This window comes from Poromitra crassiceps (assembly GCF_964638095.1).
Source record: "Poromitra crassiceps genome assembly, chromosome: 7".
Lineage (NCBI taxonomy): Eukaryota > Metazoa > Chordata > Actinopteri > Beryciformes > Melamphaidae > Poromitra > Poromitra crassiceps.
In genome coordinates, this window is record NC_139628.1 from 23,301,102 (window position 1) to 23,321,953 (window position 20,852).

Sequence of the window (20,852 nt, forward strand, 5' to 3'; positions counted from 1 at the left end):
TTGTCAGCTATACTGGTTATTTGCATAACAACACACAATTTGATTAGGAAATTATTGTATCTTTATTTAAATATGTGCTTTGATTAAAAAAAAAATTGTTTAACTCCATTTGTAACTTACTTGACAAAGTAACTGGTATAATGTTACTGAAATCCTATTGGCAATACGTTACTGCTGAAAGTAATATTACATGTAATAGACCCTTCTCACGGTGGCCATTTTGTGTCGAAAAGGCAGGGTAAACACAGGTGCAAGTAAAACATTAGTGAGGATTTCAAATTTCCATGATTGGAATTTGGAAACCCTCATTAGTGTTTTGCTCGCACCTGTGTTTATTCTGCCTTTTCAACACAAAATGGCTCCCGTGAAAAGGGTCTAGTTACTTTTGTACTGAGTTACAGCCTGAGTGAGGGGATGAGGAAGTCAGATATGCGGAAAACCTGACCACAACCAGCGCACAAGAAAGAATTAAAGACAGGAAGAGAGACTTGTTTGGCGGCATTCCACGTATTGTAAAGTTACTTCGTGAAGGACCTGGTGGCAGGTGAGTCATTTCTCCGTCTGGTCAGGTCAGTTGCGTCATTCCGCGCTGGCTGCAAACACTTTATTTTCCTGTTTTTTATTTCTGAACTAGGCCTATATGAGTCATGACGCACTTCTATAAAATGGCATGGCATGTGGTTACACAGAAGCTCTTTGTGCAGTCTGCACCAATAGCCTGATGTGGCTCGAGTCGGTACCGTCTGAATCCGATCCGAGTCAGTCATCCATCCATGCAGTCAGTCCTAAATTAATATATCATGTCATATTTTAATCTCATTTTAGTCAAAGAAAACCACAACTATTGTTTCTTTAGAATTTCCAAACTCATTGGAAAGTTCTATTAATCTGTTATTTTGGAATGGTATTAAGGTTTGAAGGTGCAATACAGACACAGATTTAACTGTTTAACTTCTTCTCTTCGGATCAGATCGTTTCCCAATTTGTCCCTCCTTAACATTTTAGTCTAGTATTTATTTGTTGGCAAAAATGTCAACAGTTTTTGTCATCACAACTTTGTTTTCATTTAGTTTTACTCTAGTTTTCATCAGTGAAAATAGGTCGATGAACATTTTTCGTCATATTTTCCGTCAACGAAATTAACACTAGTCAGTGGTCATGGTTAACCCCCTTGCCCAAGTTCTAAAACAATGGGATTCTCTTAATCTCTCTCAGATCATCACCACTCCCATACAGGTTTAACCCCAAAAACCCTGAAAAGGCCACCCTCATTGATGTGATCCTCACAAACAACTCTTAATAGATATAGGTCAGGCGTTTTTTGTAGTGACCTTAGTGACCACTGCTTTATTTCCTGTGTCCGTAGTGGCGGCACAGTTAAGCAGTCTGCTCTAGTTACCATTAGACGGCTGATGAAAAACTTTAATGAACAAGCATTTCTTCATGATTTGGCAGCTGTCAGTTGGAACAGAATCAGTTTGATCCCTGACATTCATAATGCATGGACCTTCTTCCGTTACCTTTTTAGTGAGATAATCAATAAACATGCCCCCCTCAAAAAAATGAGGACAAAAAACAGGTGCAGCCCCTGGTTTGACCGTGATTTAGTAGAACTACTTCACCTCAAGAACTGCTCTTGGCGCAAGGCTCATGAGTCAAAGTCTAAGGACTGGTTGGCATTCAGGAAAAACAGAAATAAGTGTACCCAGGCTATCCGCAAAGCTAAGGTTGACTCAAGTGAAAGACATGGAGAGTAAACCATCATCCTCTCAATTGCCTAACTCCCTTGTTGTGGATGACACTGTAGTTACTGATAAGGAGCGTATGGCTGAACTCCTTAATCTCCACTTCATTAAATCTGGGAACCTGTTTGACATAACATCTCCTCCTCCCCCTCCCAACAGCTCCCTACCCCCCAGCCCCCCTAGCTTAGCCCCACCTCACAGCTTCTCCCTAAGGGAAATCACTCTGGAGGAGGCGCAGAAAGTACTCAGTAAACTTGATCCCAACAAACCACCCAGCTCTGATGGGTTGGACCCTTTCTTTTACAAGGTTGCGGCCCCTATTATTGTTCATCCTATCACCCACCTATGTAACCTGTCCATATTTTCAACAGAGCAGCCTCCTGCTTGGAAGGCAGCCTCAGTGCACCCACTGTTTAAAGGAGGAAATCAAACGGCTCCTAACTGTTACCGTCCAATATCTATATTACCCTGTATAGCCAAAGTTTTGGAGAGGCTGATTTGTAAACAGCTTACAGGTTCTCTGGATGTAATGTATATAACATTTTGTCTAATGTGCAATCTGGATTGCGTGCAGGTTATGGGTGTGAACATGCAACCCTTAAAAGTATTGAACTATGTTATCACTTCCCTTGATCTAAACTAAGCTGTGCAGCCATATTTATTGATCTTGCGAAAGCTTTTGACACTGTAGACCACAAACTGCTTCTGGGTCGACTAAAAGATATTGGTGTCACAAAGCAAACAGTAGCTTGGTTCAGAAATTATCTCGCTGGACGTACACAGTCTATCAAATATGGAAACGTGTTATCTCAGCCCCTGTCCATATGGGAGTGCCACAGGGTTCCATTTTAGCTCCTGTTCTTTTCACCATTTATATAAACAATATAGGTCTCGCAGTTGGTAACTCTTCCGTCCATCTCTATGCCGATGACACTATTCTATATTATGCTGGCCCCTCCCCAGATGCTGTCCTGAAAACTCTTCAGGAGAGCTTCCAGCTAATTCAGGCGGGTTTCTCTGCCCTGGGTCTGGTTCTCAACACCAGTAAGACTAAGGTCATGTGGCTCGGCAGAAGGAATGTCTCCCCACCTGGTACAATCACGTCCTCCGATGGCCGAGAGCTGGAGTCAGTCACCTCCTATACATATCTGGGGGTCTGGATTGACAGCACTCTGTCCTTCTCAGAACATCTGACTAAGCTTCAGGCCAAGGTCAAATCCAGGGTGGGCTTCCTGTATAGGAACCGTTCCTCCTTCATTGCCTCGGCCAAACTCACCCTGGTCCAGATGACGGTCCTCCCTCTGTTTGATTATGGAGATGTGATCGGATCAACTGGATGTCTTATATCACTCTGCCATCCGTTTTGCCACCAATGCCCCTTACAGAACACATCACTGCACACTGTACTCCATGGTAAACTGGCTTCCCCTTGAATCCAGACGCAAAATACACTGGCTTACCCTGGTTTACAAATCACTCGTAGGCCTCACTCCCCCCTATCTTGCACACCTATTGGAACGCTCAACTCCCACTTACAGCACTCTCACTGCCTCACATTCTTCTGAAGGTCCCCAAAGCTCACACATCTCTGGGTCGCTCCTCCTTCCAGTTTGCTGCTGATGACTGGAACAAGTTACAAAAAACCCTGAAGATGGAGAGCTTTGTCTCCATCCGTTCCTTCAATGACACTATTACTAACACTGGCACACACCTGTCGTTGCTCCTCATGATGTTGTCCGTGCTGCCCCTAGATATTGTTGCCGTCCTGTGTGCTAGCATACTATGCCAGCACACAGTTTAAATATATACAGTATGTGTATTGTAGCTAGCTCTGTGTCGCTTTTATGCTTTTATTTATCCCCAACCCCTTCCCCTCAGGAGTTTTTTTTTGCCTCCCACCAGGCCGTTATTGAAAATAAGAATTTGTTCTTAATTAACTTGCCTCATTAAATAAACGTTGATGATGATGATGATGATGGTCACAACAAGCTTGTTTAGTGCATTTCGGGGCATGTGGGAAAAGCGGATGCCAAGTGAAGTGATGTTGGCCAATACTTCACCAAATAAAAAATATATTTTCACATGACTTAGTTCTACATAAACAGATATGAAAATAGAGTTGAACAATACAGAACTTCTCCTTTAATAAGAGGCCAGTGGGCCTGATACTTCAACTAATATGTCATAACTCTACCTGGCATCCAAACAAATTAAATCAATTCACATTTGTATGATCTGTGTTTCTGACTAAATGAGAGAGAAGATGAACATATTCTATAAAATCTCTCCTCTTAGTTTTCAGATGCCTTCACCTAAGTCTGCAGCTCCCAGCCTTCTCTCTATGAAGAGTGACCGATCCAAAGAGATACCACCCGAGTTCAGTGGTGAGGCATCAGAAAGGTAATTCTGTCAGTTTGAAAGTCATTGTATTTGGTACTGGAATTGAAATGTCTTGTGTCTAAAAGCATCTTATAATTAGATATGGCCGATGTGAGGGACATTAAAGTTTCCGGTAAATGTATTTTACTGTGAAAGTTTCACCTTCCTTAGCAGGCAGGTCTGTCCTGTTTTAACCCATTGATACCTGATGCAGCATTTGTGTGTGTATCCCTTTAAGACCGCGAACCGCGCCACGCGGTCTTGAAGGGATACACACACAAATGAGGGATATACACGCAAAATTTGCTGCATCAGGTATCAATGGGTTAAACAAGGCAGGTATTCCTACTTTTCAGTCATTTGGTTCCCTGACTTTCCTTGGTTTGGACCTAATACAAGAATGATACATTGTTTTGTTCTTCAGTTGTTCTGGTTCGTTTTCACCAAGGCGGGTTGCAGACCTCTAGGCTACTAGCGAGACAAAAGCATGGTGTGGCAACTGGATTTCTTTCCACAATCTATACATCAAAATGAAGTTTAGAACCTGTAGTTTTTACCTGTGTGTTAGTTTCCTGCATTAAAACAGTCGACATGGCTTTTTATTTGATTTCTAATGGGCCTCAACAAGACTGGATATACTGTAGGTGAGAAGTAAACACCCCCTTTGAATTAAAAGACCACTGATTATAATGCAGAATAAAACGACAGGGAGAAACTGACTTATGGTGAATGTTGGACACATCTATAGGCAGGAGGATCCACGTTTGGGTTTATTCCCACCTCTAGGGAGGGGCCCTCTGAGCACAAGAGGATTTCCCCCTCTCCCTCCAACAGGGACATGGGGTATAGTGAAGGAAACGGTTAAGGTTAGAAAGGTAATTCTGTCAGTTTGAAAGTCATTCTATTTGGTACTGGAATTGAAATGTCTTGTGTCTAAAAGCATCTTATAATTGGATATGGCCGATGTGAGGGACATCAAAGTTTCCTGTAAATGTATTTTACTGTGAAAGTTTCACCTTCCTGAGCAGGTAGGGTCTGTCCTGTGTTAAACAAGGCAGCTATTCCTACTTTTCAGTCATTTGGTTCACTGACTTTCCTTAGTTCGGACCTAATACAAGAATGATGCATTCGACATTCAAAAACATTTGACATATTCAACAAAAACATTTTACCTTGTATTTCAATCAATATTCATCCGTTTGAGATAATCATATGTTTCATGGAATTTAGTTGAGAGAGAGAGAGAGAGAGAGAGACAGACAGACAGACAGACAGACAGACAGACAGACAGACAGACAGACAGAGAGAGAGAGATATGAAAACAGTAATCCAGAACTCAAGAACTTGTAAACCAAGCTAAGCTATGTGGTTGGAGCAGCATCAAGTTCTGTTCATGTTGCTCTTGATAAAAGACTTTCAGCCTTTTCTTCTGCAGCTGTGGTCAGGGGGGAACCTCTGTCAGATCAGAGGTAGACGACACATCTAATGACTAATTTAAAGGAGGATCTCTGTATTTTTCAACTTGGACCTTTTTTTCATGTGTATAACTAAGTCATGTGAGCAGAACTTTTTGAAATTGGTGCTGTAATTGGCCAAGATCGCTTCAGTCGCTTTTCCCACATTCCCCTCCTGCCTTGGCAGCCTGCATGTACATCAATTTCCAATTTCTACTGTAGTCAAAAAATAAACTTGGTTAGCTATCATATCGTCGCTGTCGGGCAGGGTTTGTCCATTTTTTCCACATTTTATTTTTTGTCATAAATCAATGCCATTGGTCACCCTTCACGTCTGGGATCTTGGCCAATACTTCACCAATAAAAAATATATTTTCATATGACTTAAAGTAGTTCTACATAAACAGATATGAAAATAGAGTTGAAAAATACAGAAATTCTCCTTCAATAAGAGGCCAGCGGGCCTGATACTTCAACTAATATGTCATAACTCTACCTGGCATTCAAACAAATTAAATCAATTCATATTTGTATGATCTGTGTTTCTGAATAAATGAGAGAGAAGATGAACATATTCTATAAAATCTCTCCTCTTAGTTTTCAGATGCCTTCACCTAAGTCTGCAGCTTCCAGCCTTCTCTCTATGAAGAGTGACCGATCCAAAGAGATACCGCCCGAGTTCAGTGGTGAGGCATCAGAAAGGTAATTCTGTCAGTTTGAAAGTCATTCTATTTGGTACTGGAATTGAAATGTCTTGTGTCTAAAAGCATCTTATAAATGGATATGGCCGATGTGAGGGACATCAACGTTTCCTGTAAATTTCCCTTAACTTTATTTTACTGTGAAAGTTTCACCTTCCTGAGCAGGCAGGGTCTGTCCTGTTTTAAACAAGGCAGCTATTCCTACTTTTCAGTCATTTGTTTCCCTGACTTTCCTTGGTTTGGACCTAATACAAGAATGATGCATTGTTTTGTTCTTCAGTTGTTCTGGTTCATTTTCACCAAGGCGGGTTGCAGACCTCTAGTCTACTAGCGAGACAAAAGCATGGTGTGGCAACTGGGTTTCTTTCCACAATCTATACATCAAAATAAAGCTTAGAACCTGTAGTTTTTACCTGTGTGTTAGTTTCCTGCATTAAAACAAACAATCGACATATTCAACAAAAACATTGTACCTTGTATTTCAATCAATATTCATCCATGTAAGATAACATGCTGTCTGTATCAGCCATAGGTTTCAAGGAACTTAGTTAGAGAGAGAGAGAGAGAGAGAGAGAGAGAGAGAGAGAGAGAGAGAGAGAGAGAGAGATGAAAACAGTCATCCAGAGGCCTATACCACGAAGCAAGATTCGTGGCTTAGCGAGGTAACTTCAGGTTTAAACCTAGGTTTGCCGTACCACGACGCTAGTTAACTTCTTACCGAGATATATTTCCATAGCAACTTATGCTTCACAGTTTACCTGCTGCGGACCAGGTTAAGTTGCAAGGATAAGATTAAACCTTAAAAGGCACCTCCCACGAACCAATGGAATCAGCAGTTTGGAAAAATGGCTAACCCCTTTCTGGAAGAGTTTCCGTCGAGGAAGGAGCACGGATTGTGAGGAGGGCTCTGAGGAGAGAAAGAGTCTTTCGCGACCGCCAAGAGCCATTTGATCATACAGGTGACTATTTGTATGAGAAGCGAGGGATTAAGGTATCTGTGCGATTTGTTGCAGTCCTACCTTGCTAATGTGACCCTCCGTAGCCAACACACACACACACGCACGCACGCACGCACACGCACACACACACACACACACACACACACAAACACACACACACGCCCTGTCTGTGCCACAGATGGTCTGCATCGCCCTGTGCTTTTTTGCTACGGGAGCTTTTATGTATAGTGATGCGGAAAACTTAGGAAAAAACACAATCTGCAGGACGATTCACAAAGCCACCCGTGCATTAACGGAGCTACTGCCCGGGTTTGTGGTGTTCCCGGGACACTTGCCCACGTTGGCCATAAGAGAAGGCTTTTACGACATTGCAGGTAACTCATTTGACTCCATCTATAAAGTGTAGACCCCATGATGCATAAAGGCTCCAGAGTGCATGTATTTACACACATTTTCCCACCTTAGAATCTGCCAGTGCGTATAAATATTTTCATAACACGCACTAGTGCACCTTGGAATTTGTAGCGTCTTTCTCTCTCTCTCTCTCTCTCTCTCTCTCTCTCTCTCTCTCTCTCACCCTGCTCTTGTGCCACGGCAGCGTGCAGCGCTGTCCATCTAAATCTCTGACATAGAAAGACAGGGGAAACACAAAAATAAAACGTTTTCAATTCTTTCTGAGTGCTTTAGACTTTGGCAGAATCGTTTTACTTTGAAAATCCGAGTGGAAGTCTTATCGCTAGTACAACACAGGACAGTCTGCAGCCAGCCATCCAGATTACTGGTGTGACCGGCCGGCCAGACTCACTCGTACCGGAATCGGAGTCACAAACAGATGGAATTCAAATGTGTCAGATGGTGGTTTTGTACGCGGGAGACAAAGCTACGCCTTCAGCAGACGAGTTCTGACTAACGTTAGGTTGGCTGGCATGACAATGACATCTAAGCGTCTAATGTTAGCATCGCTAGTGGGATGCTAGCAAACGATCAAGCAAATTCTGGGATTACTAACGTTTGTAATTCAAGATCGCTAAAATGTGTTGACAATATGACTATGCTGTCTGTCCAACACGTTCTCACTCCGAGCACGTAGCATATTGACGCTTTGTCCCGTCCCTTATGCGCCACTTGTTACTAACATGGTACCCTTGAGCGACCCATGAAACGACTTGGGCTTTCCGACTAAACTCAATGCAAACCCATAGAAGTCATCTTTGACGCTTATGGCAACTGCTCCCCCATTAGCCTAACTGCTCCCCCATTAGTCAACTGCTCCCCCATTAGCGTCTGGGGGGAGGTTAGGTTTAGGCGTGGGGTGTGGGAGAGGTTAGGTTTAGGGTCTGGGGGAGGTTAGGTTTCGGCATGGGGGTGGGAGAGGTTAGGGTTAGGGTCTGGGGGAGGTTAGGTTTAGGCGTGGGGGGTGGGAGAGGTTAGGTTTAGGGTTAGGGTCTGGGAGAGGTTAGCTCCTCCAGACCCTAATGGGGGAGCAGTTGACTAATGGGGGAGCAGTTAGGCTAATGGAGGAGCAGTTAGGCTAATGGGGGAGCAGTTGCCATAAGCGTCAAAGATTACTTCCATGGGTTTGCATTGAGTTTAGTCGGAAAGCCCAAGTCGTTTCATGTGTCGCTCAAGGGTACCATGTTAGTAACAAGCGACGCACAAGGGACGGGACAAAGCGTCAATATGCTACGCGCTCGGAGTGAGAACGGGTTGGTCTGTCAGCAGCGTGTGTGGTGCTGCACAACGTAGCCACCATAAGGAGGGAGAGAGTCCCTCCGTTTGAGCCACAGCCCCCTGATGTGGTGGACCCCATCACCCTAGACTACCCTACTGGCAGGGCTGTCAGGGAGGGCATCACAGAGCAATTTTTTGCCTAAAATAAAAAATTTATACACACATGCCTTTGTTTTAACACGTTCACTGCCAATGACGAGTTGACTCGTCAAAAAAAATCCAACGGTTGACTGCCAATGACGAGTTGACTCGTCAAAAAAAAAAAAAAAAAAATTGACGGTGGGACGTGGATCAACGCCCCCCACGTCTCCTATAAAAATATTGGAGCCACCGAACGTGTACAAACCATTCCACCGACCCACTAAGTGGCGACAGTGCTCTCCAGACTAGAAAAAGCCGAGCCAAAACTGCAGGGGAACGCGCGAGGAAACCATTCTCATACTGTAAAATGGATTGGCGAAAACGCTTTCGCTTTCGCGCATTATCGCGCTGGGAGCTGGCAGTGGGGGATTGGAAATTTGCATAATAGATTATGCGTGCAACACACTTTGAAACACCGGCAGAAAGCCCACAATCGCACGCAGCTTCATTGCAGCTGAGCTCACAACCGAAACGACTCATGCAGACTCGCCCAAAGAGCAGCCGCCAGCAGCCAGGCAGCACAGACAGGCAGAGCCTCGCTTGTGACAAACGCTGCAAATCCACCAGAGACACACCCACGGAGGGAGGAGTTTGAAGGAGAGGGGGGTTTCCTGCTGCTATGGAGGAAATTACTGTTCAAAACTATTGTTTAGATGTCTGACATCTTACGCCAAAAATAAATGGTTAAAGTGACTGTTCTATCGAATTTCACAAAAAGCCATTTATCTCAGAATAAATTTTCAGACGCTGAAACCATGCTGTATTCTACTGCTAATGCCTACATAACTACTAACTCTACAAACTAACTCTTTTAGACAGAGAAAGCACACATTCTATTAGTTCTTTTGAGATCATTTGTGTTCACAAAATCTTAGCAGAAAAGAATCCTCGGCTCTTGAAAGATGAGCCAGAATCCTCAAAAAAAAACCTTGGCAGAATCTACCTACAGTATTGAAAAAACGGCTGGCAGTGAATGTGTTAAATGATTTTCTCTTTATTTCATTTTGTGTGCTCCCTCATCCTCTGCTGCTCCTGTTCCTGTGAAGAAATTAGGGAAATACTGAACTGTTTTACAGTGTGGGTGGGGGATGAATGCATGGACATAAGTGTGTTAACTGATTTACCTTCTTTCTTTCCTCCAATTCCTCCACCTGCAGACTGGCCTTTTTTATGAGCAACTCCTTATATATAATGTCCAGCTCCTTGTGCTCAATGTCCAGCTCCAGTTTTCTTTTATATAGAGACCTCACATTGTCTGCTGAAACCGGAAACAAATTAAATACAGAATAGAGTTGCTTTGGCATGCAAGCATTGTCCCTTTGCAAGGCTCACTAGAAGACAAATCACATTGACTACCCTGTTTGAATTAAGCTTAATTCACCTACATTTCGTGACCCTCTTCCTCTCCTAGGTGTATGGGTAGACGTGGATGCTAGGGGAGGGGTACACGGGCCTTCCTGCAGGTTTTCCTGCCAAATGTACATCATTCAATGGAAACAATTGATTTCATAGGCAGCTGCAGTTACATAAATTACAGCTAAGTGTCTATACTCTCACCATCCATGTTGAAATGTTATTTTCCATGTTATTGTTATTAGGCAGCTGCAGTTACATAAATTACAGCCAAGTGTCTATACTCTCACCATCCATGTTGAAATGTTATTTTCCATGTTATTGTTATTAGGCAGCTGCAGTTACATAAATTACAGCCAAGTGTCTATACTCTCACCATCCATGTTGAAATGTTATTTTCCATGTTATTGTTATTAGGCAGCTGCAGTTACATAAATTACAGCTAAGTGTCTATACTCTCACCATCCATGTTGAAATGTTATTTTCCATGTTATTGTTATTAGGCAGCTGCAGTTACATAAATTACAGCCAAGTGTCTATACTCTCACCATCCATGTTGAAATGATATTTTCCATGTTATTTTATCTGTTTATTTTGTGTTTGTGTGTATTGATGCAACTGTCTTTATGCTGCCGTTTTGGCCAGGTCGCTCTTGGAAAAGAGGTTTTAATCTCAATGAGTTTTTTACCTGGTTAAATAAAGGATATTGATTGATTGATTGAGATGGTTGAACACTGAACACAGGGAGAGAGTCCCTCCGTTTGAGCCACAGCCCCCTGATGTGGTGGACCCCATCACCCTAGACTACCCTACTGGCAGGGCTGTCAGGGAGGCCATCAGAGAGCAATTTTTTGCCTAAAATAAAATTTTTATACACACATGCCTTTGTTTTAATCATTTTCTCTTTATTTCATTTTGTGTGCTCCCTCATCCTCTGCTGCTCCTGTTCCTGTGAAGAAATTAGGGAAATACTGAACTGTTTGACAGTGTGGGTGGGGGATGAATGCATGGACATAAGTGTGTTAACTGATTTACCTTCTTTCTTTCCTCCAATTCCTCCACCTGCAGCCTGGCCTTTTTTATGAGCAACTCCTTATATATAATGTCCAGCTCCTTGTGCTCAATGTCCAGCTCCAGTTTTCTTTTATATAGAGACCTCACATTGTCTGCTGAAACCGGAAACAAATTAAATACAGAATAGTGTTGCTTTGGCATGCAAGCATTGTCCCTTTGCAAGGCTCACTTGAAGACAAATCACATTGACTACCCTGTTTGAATTAAGCTTAATTCACCTACATTTCGTGACCCTCTTCCTCTCCTAGGTGTATGGGTAGACGTGGATGCTTGGGGAGGGGTACACTGGCCTTCCTGCAGGTTTTCCTGCCAAATGTACATCATTCAATGGAAACAATTGATTTCATAGGCAGCTGCAGTTACATAAATTACAGCTAAGTGTCTATACTCTCACCATCCATGTTGAAATGTTATTTTCCATGTTATTGTTATTAGGCAGCTGCAGTTACATAAATTACAGCCAAGTGTCTATACTCTCACCATCCATGTTGAGATGTTATTTTCCATGTTATTTTATCTGTTTATTTTGTGTTTGTGTGTATTGATGCAACTGTCTTTATGCTGCCGTTTTGGCCAGGTCGCTCTTGGAAAAGAGGTTTTAATCTCAATGAGTTTTTTACCTGGTTAAATAAAGGATATTGATTGATTGATTGATTGAGATGGTTGGACACTGCATAAAATTGCTAACAAAGGGCTACAGTGTAGCCTACCTCAAACAAGTCCCTCTCATCTGAGCACACAGACAGCGTGATGGTGTCCTCCTCTGGGACCACCTGGGAAAATTATACCTGTAAATGGTGTATTTCATCCATGATCAGTAAGCAAAGATGACATGCCAGTGTATGACAAGTTGCTTTCATTGTTACCTCTGCCTGGGAAGGTGTCAGTGTGTGGCTGGGCGGTGGCATCAGCACCACTCTGTCACCTTCAACTGCACAGAAAGTATAGGCATGCATGTTACCTATATAGCCTAATTGTCTTTCATATGAGCAACCCAGAAATGTAGCATTGACACATACCCTGTACAAAAAGAGCAGGGGCTTGGGAGCTGCCACCAGGGTTTGATGTCAACCCCCCCTCCACCCCCTCCATCAAGGGGCGCCCCTCATTGTTGGCTAGAGCCAGCTCCTCAGCAGTGGTGTAGTCAGATGTAGCAGGGCCTCCTCCCGTCTTCCTGTTTTCATTTTTCTTTCTGTTAGATGCAAGCAATGTCAAAGCTATTTCATTGTGCTTTTACCCAGCAAACATCGTCTTGACCGCGACGTCACCAGACGATAGAATTGTGGTTTGGCATCTACCCAGAAAGTCTGACATTTTCTCCACGTTCCTCCAAAGTAACGTTTAGACTGTCACTTCAAAACAAAACATATTGATCTCATATTGCTTTGAAAACACCACATGTAGGTGTCTTTTGTGTTTTTGTTGAATAAAATGACATTTGATTGACAATTTACCTGTTGTGTGACCAGATAGTCACAGTGTGACATGCACTCCACGTGCAATGACGACTTTTATTGAACGCCCTTTTCTTTTTTTAATATGAAAACACGTTTATGTCATATAAGTGCCCATAGCAAGTGTCTCTTATTGTATTTATCACAAGCTTCCTGAATCCTGTGGTGTATAGTCCTATTACTCTTGCTGTAACTGAACGCAGTGTCCCAGCAAACATTTTCACGTATAACGACCGTCTGCTGCACGTCAAACCACTACATCTAGTCAGGGTCTAATTATATATTCAGAATGGAAATCGTAGCGACGTAATTCGCCTACCAACCCACAATGTTGAAATATGCCGCTCCCACAACGGCTATATTCAGATATTCAGATACAAATCTGCACAGTGTGCATGCAGCAGCGTTGCATATAGCCTACTGTATGTCCAGATTCAACGTTTTTTGCTACATCGACCTCGTCGGGGATTTGATCCTGCGGCGCCCGCTTCGGTGTCCTGTGGCTTAACCACTAGGCTATCGATTTTGTTAGAAAGAATGCGGATTTGGTCATATATAGAATCCTTAACATTGAGAACTTAGCATTTTGACGTGACGGTCCCTACTGGAACTTGCATTGCTAGGCTAGCTGCCTCGCTAATTCTGTTTCATGATCCCAACCAGCGATGAGACAGGTATATTTATATCATTTACGATAATGTAACCAACGTGACTTGACCATTTTAGCAGACAGCACCATACAGCACATCCAAGACCCACAACACTGCGTTCAGTTATGGCAAGAGAAATGGGACAATACACCACAGGATTCAGTAGGTTTGTGATAAATACAATAAGAGACACTTGCTATGTGCACTTATATGACATAAACGTGTTTTCATATTTAAAAAAGAAAAGGGCGTTCAATAAAAGTCGTCATTGCACGTGGAGTGCATGCACACTGTGACTATCTGATCACACAACAGGTAAATTGTCAATCAAATGTAATTTTATTCAACAAAAACACAAAAGACACCTACATGTGGTGTTTTCAAAGCAATATGAGATCAATATTTTTTGTTTTGAAGTGACAGTCTAAACGTTACTTTGGAGGAACGTGGAGAGAACGTCAGACTTTCTGGGTAGATGCCAAACCACAATTCTATCATCTGGTGACGTCGCGGTCAAGACGATGTTTGCTGGGTATTGATCTCATATTGGCCAGTAGTTGTCTGTCCGCTGTTATCGATAATGGAGGATCAAGTTACTTGAGCAGAGATGCTTCAACTTCAATAGTTGAAGCATCTCTGCTGCCTGTGCTGCGAAAGACATGGACATTGATCATAAGATTTCACATGGCGAGTACTCCATTGTCTTTGGCTCTCCAGAAACCTTCCTCGGCAGTGACTAGAGAAATGTGCTAACGCTACTCTACAACTTGTGTTGTTGTTCTTTTTATCAGGTTTTTTTGCGCACTTATTTCCGGTATTGTTTCCCGTTTCCTTGGTTTACATGGCCAAAAAGCGGTGTAAAGGGTGCCCAGACTACCTCACCTGCCCTTCTGTCTGCCCCTTGCTCTCCTCATTCCTCAAGGATATGGCAGATCTGCAACACCGACTGTGATTGTTCTTGATAGTTTTTGTGTGTAGGCCCATGTTAGTGAACCTAGAAATACTTATTTGTTTGTCAATCTAAGCACCTGACTGTTCATGGTTAAACTTGTAGCCCTTTGATGTTGTCATACTCTTTTTTTAACTCATGTAGCAGGCCCATAGGAGGGAGACATCCCTCCATTTTATTTTTATTTTTATTTTTTATTTTATTTTATATAATCTTTATTTCCTCATTCCCTGTTTTTGTTGTAGGAGGGAGGTAAGTTTTGTATCTCCTCTTGTTTTGGTTAGGGAAGTGAGGGGGTTCTAGTATGGTTATTACATTAGTGTAGATAGGCAGACTGCGCAACAGCTGTCAAGCTACGCTGCGGGCCAATCTGTACCTGCGCAAAGAAGCCCAGGCCTGCCAAACAGAATTAGCCCGACTGCAAACAGAAGTTTCCCGGCTGCAACAGAGCCAAAAAGGCATGCAGACCGGATCCACGGCAGCCCTTGGACCCAGAACGGTCCCCCTCTCTGGTCGCACTGCTCCACCAACCACCCGAGCAGTGATTGCACGGCTAAACGCGAGAACGGCCAAGCAGCGAGAGCACCAGAAGGCCTTAAGGGCCATAGCCCCGCCAGAACCGGAGGCTGACACGCCGCCTAGGGCTAGACCTGCGGGGGTCTGATTCAAGTCGAGGGTTGGACCAACCCTCGACTTGAATCAGACCCCCGCACACCACCTAGCACCCGCGCTGGCAAGCAGCCGCGCCGCTAGGCATCGCGACACCACACCGCGAAAGGGGGGAGACCGCTCTCACCATCTGAGCGACCCTAAAACTTCGGTTAACATCAACCGTGACCACTGTGACTCATCTTTCATCGGCAAAAATCACTCTTTAGCTCATGACAACGAGCAAACTGATTCAGGCTATTCAGCCCAGCAGTCATCATCCGATTCAGAGCTCGACTTCAGAGCTTGCTTCCGACATACCAGTCAGTCATCCATCCGAGCAACCTACGTGTAGACTCAGACGTTATTCACGCTTCCATCCAGCTCTGCCTTCCACCTCAGAGCACAAACCGCTGACAGTCAAACGACTTGACAGCGCCACTTCCGGTTATGACAAAACGATCCACACTGCAACCCCCTGCAGGGAGGAACGTGTGTCTTACCGCCTTCACATTTATCACGCCCGTGGCGAGTCGATCGACTACCGCCCTGTGCATTATAAACCGTCATTTGCTCAGGCCACCAACGGGTGCGCTGATGAGTCAGATTCAGTCACTAAGTTCCGGCAGATCCACTCCGCTTCCCAAACAGAGAGTGTGACGATGAGCAGGAAAAACAAACAGCATTCACCGCTGGACACAGACCAACTGCCCAGTGATGCTAACCTGTCACCCAGAGAGGATCCTGCTAGGTCTTTTTCACAAGAGGCTATCCAGCCTCACTCATTTTCTAGCTCCTGTCCACCGAGGAAACAGGAAGTCAGCTCTTCCACCCCTCCCCCCGAAAAGGGGGACCACCGGCATGATGACATTAGTCGCTCTTTGGTGCCCGATCGTGCCAACGGCCACTCCTTCTTGCAGGCTCCACTACAAAAACAGAGTGATTCAGAACTCTCTCTCTGAGAAGCAGAGTCACGCTATCACTTACTTGAGTCAATCGCAAACGACATTGACTTGTTCGATCCAGCCAGTCACGAGGTACAATTGACCGATTATCTCAACGAAGTCGAACGTGGTTCGCAGGCTCTGCCACACGCCTCGCCGCGAGAGAAAGCACAACTGATATGGAACACGAGCTCAAAGCATGTGCTTGCGTTTATCGAAACGCAACCTTCCCATATCAGAGATGACTTTGACAAGCTTCGTGAAGCCTTGGAAGAAGAGTATATTCCTATTCAGTTGCCAGCGGCGGGGAGGAACGCGGCCTTACACGTCGAACAGAATTACCAGGAACATCCTAGAGACTATTTTAGACGTTTGAAGAGAATCTATAGTCAGGGTAGAAATGGACCTGGTCAAGGAGACGTGTCACGTCTCAAGGAACTTTTCCTAGATGGTCTTCATGACTCGGTGCGCCCATCCGTATCCCTAGACGCACGTTTGTACGACCAAAGCATGCGCACGGTCCTCAAAACAGCATCAATAGCGTGGGAGGTCGAAACCGAAGCAAAAAGCAGAAAGGGCGAGTTTCAACCCACCAACCGCGTGTGTGCGGACCCAGAGACGGTACAACGCACACGCTCACAAGGCAGGCCAGAACACCCGGTTCTGCAGAACCGAGCCGAGGGGGGTAGTTGCTGCCCAAATAGACATCACAGTCGCGCCACAGGGCGCGAACGGCGTGAGTCTCCTCAGCGCACTAGGCCCTCCACCCAATTAGACATCCGAACGGGCGCCAGACGCCTGACGGGCAGAGTGGGCATGCCAACCATTAGAGCCCCTCCCAGGAAATGACATCAAACTGGGTGAAGGGCAGGGGTGACGGGCTGCAGTCACCCCTGACAGCTTTATGGCAGGCAGTCCACAGACAAATAGGACAAAGCTTGGCACATGGCCACATAGACACGTAGACTCATGCACAAACACTGCTGAAACGCAGCACACATCAAAATCACACCCCTTTCACGTCCTCTCTCTCCTTCTCTTCCCCTGTCCTTCCCTGTTCACCCTGTTGATTTTGAAATTATGTTGTGCATGTGACCTGAAGGTCATATTATCCATATATGGTAATGAGTCTAGGTATGGTTAGGAAGTCTGCCCAGAAGCCAAGTCTGCCCAGAATCAAACCTGAACCAACGATGAACTATGAACTTCCTATACCGAATATGACACTTTGATCCCACAGAACAGATGGACATGGTGACCGAAAGTTACCACAAACTGACTGTACAGCCCTTCATCCTCGCCTGCGGACCGCAGGTCGACCGCAGTCCACAGACGAGGAGGGGGGATGTTGGGATGCACACATTAGTGACTGTACTGTATGGAACTTATATATTTGAATGTAAGACATTTGAATGTATGTAACCTATATATTTGAATGTAACCTCACATTCAAAGTAGAGACAGTGAGGGGAACACAACCCCCACCTTCCAACACTGTACCATTTGGTCAGGAGGAACTCACACCCTCTCCCAGCGGGGGGCCGAGCCTCAAAGGGATCTTGCCATTATCTCTCTCTAACCTAATCAGGCCAATTGCTCCCCACAGCCGAAAGGTAAACAAAAGGGACAACACCCCTTGAGTTGAACTTACAGAGTGGGTGAGCCCACCCCAGCTCACAGAACGCTGTGATTGGCCCACCACGCATGCTCATTTTAATATGTGCTTTCCTTAAAACTGTTGAAAACTTAGTTTGCTTTGAGTCTCAAGTAAGCTTTTGATGCAGTCAGACCTTGATGCCGAAAGGGGCTGGAGGGACCCAAAGCAGCGCGTCCCTTCCCTCTTCTGCACCCTCTGACAACCACCGAGGCCTGCAGGCCTGACCAGGGCCCGGAGGACTCTGAGCCCACAGCAGCCCCAGGGATCGCCTACAAGGAAAGGCCGTGAGTTCAACAAGAAATAGCACGCGTGGACTGAGATAGTTCTACTTAATCTCAGTTTAATTTAAGTCGGTTTAGTGTTATAAGTCGCAGGGGAAAACACCCCTTGCGCTTCCAGACGTAGACCAAGCTTCCAGACAAAACAGCCTGACCGACAGCCCTCCCAGCGCACTGCACGTGCAGGAGAAGAAGAAGAAAAGCCACACCGCAGCCGAGCCACCCAACTGCTGCAGGAAGGATGCAAAAGACCCACCGTGGCACCCAGCCACAGACCGCACCCAACCACTGCTCTGCAACCGACAGAGAGAACGCACGTCGGCCCCGACATCGACTCAACCTCAAACCTCCTCGCCGCGCCCAAACCTTCCCAGCAAACAGAACGATTCACTTAACTGAGTGAATCTGCGTGATAGTTCATGGTTTAATGGTCTGGGCAGAGTTAGGGGTTAAAATGCATTATCATGTATGTTGACTATTAGAGATCTGTGAGAAGTTGATGCCTTGCATGTTCTCTCTCTCCCTTGTCCTCGCTCTCTCTCTCTTTCTCTCCATCTCCCTCTCCCTCTCCAAAATTGGCAAAACCGCAATTTTGAAAGAAAGGCGGTCTTCACACGACCAGACCGCCTCTCAGCCAATCATGTGATTACATCACAGAGACAGCCTGAACGAACCTCTCCCCTGCTCTCTCTCTCTCTCTCCCCCTCGATCTCCCTCTCTCTCCTTCACCAAAATTGGCAAAACCGCCATTTTGAAAAAGAGGCGGTCTTCACACGATCAGCCCGCCCCTCAGCCAATCCTGGGGTGACATAGGAGACTCCACAAGAGCTCTCCCCTGCTCTCTCTCTCTCTCTCTCTCCCCCCCCCTTTTCTCGCTCTCTCTCACACACACACGCACACACACACACACAATTGATATAATGTTTATTCATGTTAGTTATTAGCTATAGATGTGGTAGATTATTAGTTGTAGAATAAATGTGACGAACTGATATTTTAATCATTGTGTTAATGGCCATTGATACTGTGATTGATTAAATATTTTTATTACATAATTCTATGAATCTTGGTTATTATTCATGAGGTATTTTATCTGTGGAAATCTGTGACAGAAGCTTACGGACTTTGACCCTTCAATTAACTGTACAATGTACATTATATCATTATGAGACTGATATGACAATTTGGTTTGGTGTCTAAATAGTCATAACTTGACTTTTAGACCGGTGTGTGGCCGTATCCACGCTGGTGCCCCAAATCTTACAGAGAATACAATATTTTCTGTACATTTATGACATTTATGAAAATACATTTATTAATATTAATAATTCATAATTATTAATAATCATATTTCATAACCAAACCAGCTCCTACGAGCACAACAGTAGTTATAGTCTAACTACGGGGTTTAAGGAGTGAAAAAATACTTTAACTAGAGGGTAACAAGATCTGTACTTCTACTCTAACTACGGGGTCGCGGGCTGTAATATGAAGCAGGGGACCAATGTTTGTACTTATAGGCTAATTACGGGGTACCACACTGTACTTACAGGGTAACTACGGGGTTTAAGGAGTGTAGTTATAGTATAACTACGGGGTTTAAGGAGTGTAGTTATAGTATAACTACAGGGTTTAAGGAGTGTAGTTATAGTATAACAATGGGGTTTAAGGAGTGTAGTTATAGTATAACAACAGGGTTTAAGGAGTGTAGTTATAGTATAACAACGGGGTTTAAGGAGTGTAGTTATAGTATAACTACGGGGTTTAAGGAGTGTAGTTATAGTATAACAACGGGGTTTAAGGAGTGTAGTTATAGTATAACTACGGGGTTTAAGGAGTGTAGTTATAGTATAACAACGGGGTTTAAGGAGTGTAGTTATGGTATAACAACGGGGTTTAAGGAGTGTAGTTATGGTATAACAACGGGGTTTAAGGAGTGTAGTTATAGTATAACAACGGGGTTTAAGGAGTGTAGTTATAGTATAACTATGGGGTTTAAGGAGTGTAGTTATAGTCTAACTACGGGGTTTAAGCAGTGAAAAAATACTTTAACTAGAGGGTAACAAGATCTGTACTTATAGTCTAACTACGGGGTCGCGGGCTGTATTATCAAGCAGGGGACCAATGTTTGTACTTATAGGCTAATTACGGGGTACCACACTGTACTTACAGGGTAACTACGGGGTTTAAGGAGTGTAGTTATAGTATAACAACAGGGTTTAAGGAGTGTAGTTATAGTATAACTACGGGGTTTAAGGAGTGTAGTTATAGTATAACAATTGGGTTTAAGGAGTGTAGTTATAGTATAACAACAGGGTTTAAGGAGTGTAGTTATAGTATAACAATGGGGTTTAAGGAGTGTAGTTATAGTATAACTACAGGGTTTAAGGAGTGTAGTTATAGTATAACAACAGGGTTTAATGAGTGTAGTTATAGTATAACAACGGGGTTTAAGGAGTGTAGTTATAGTATAACTATGGGGTTTAAGGAGTGTAGTTATAGTATAACATCGGGGTTTAAGGAGTGTAGTTATAGTATAACAACGGGGTTTAAGGAGTGTAGTTATAGTATAACAACGGGGTTTAAGGAGTGTAGTTATAGTATAAATACGGGGTTTAAGGAGTGTAGTTATAGTATAACAATGGGGTTTAAGGAGTGTAGTTATAGTATAACTACAGGGTTTAAGGAGTGTAGTTATAGTCTAACTACAGGGTTTAAGGAGTGAAAAAATACTT

The 20,852-nt window shown here is 44.0% G+C and overlaps 1 protein-coding gene across 1 annotated transcript in view; it reads left to right on the forward strand.

The window, feature by feature from the left end:
- The first annotated feature begins 426 nt into the window (after positions 1-426).
- The window catches only part of LOC310779235 (NLR family CARD domain-containing protein 3-like), a 46,248-nt gene continuing 25,822 nt past the window's right edge, over positions 427-20,852 (forward strand). Inside the window, exons 1-3 of the mRNA XM_083639749.1 lie at positions 427-544; positions 4,041-4,145; positions 6,176-6,280. Coding sequence (XP_083495875.1) covers positions 4,048-4,145; positions 6,176-6,280 — 203 coding nt within the window. The 5' untranslated portion in view covers positions 427-544; positions 4,041-4,047. The remainder of the gene's footprint in view (positions 545-4,040; positions 4,146-6,175; positions 6,281-20,852) is intronic.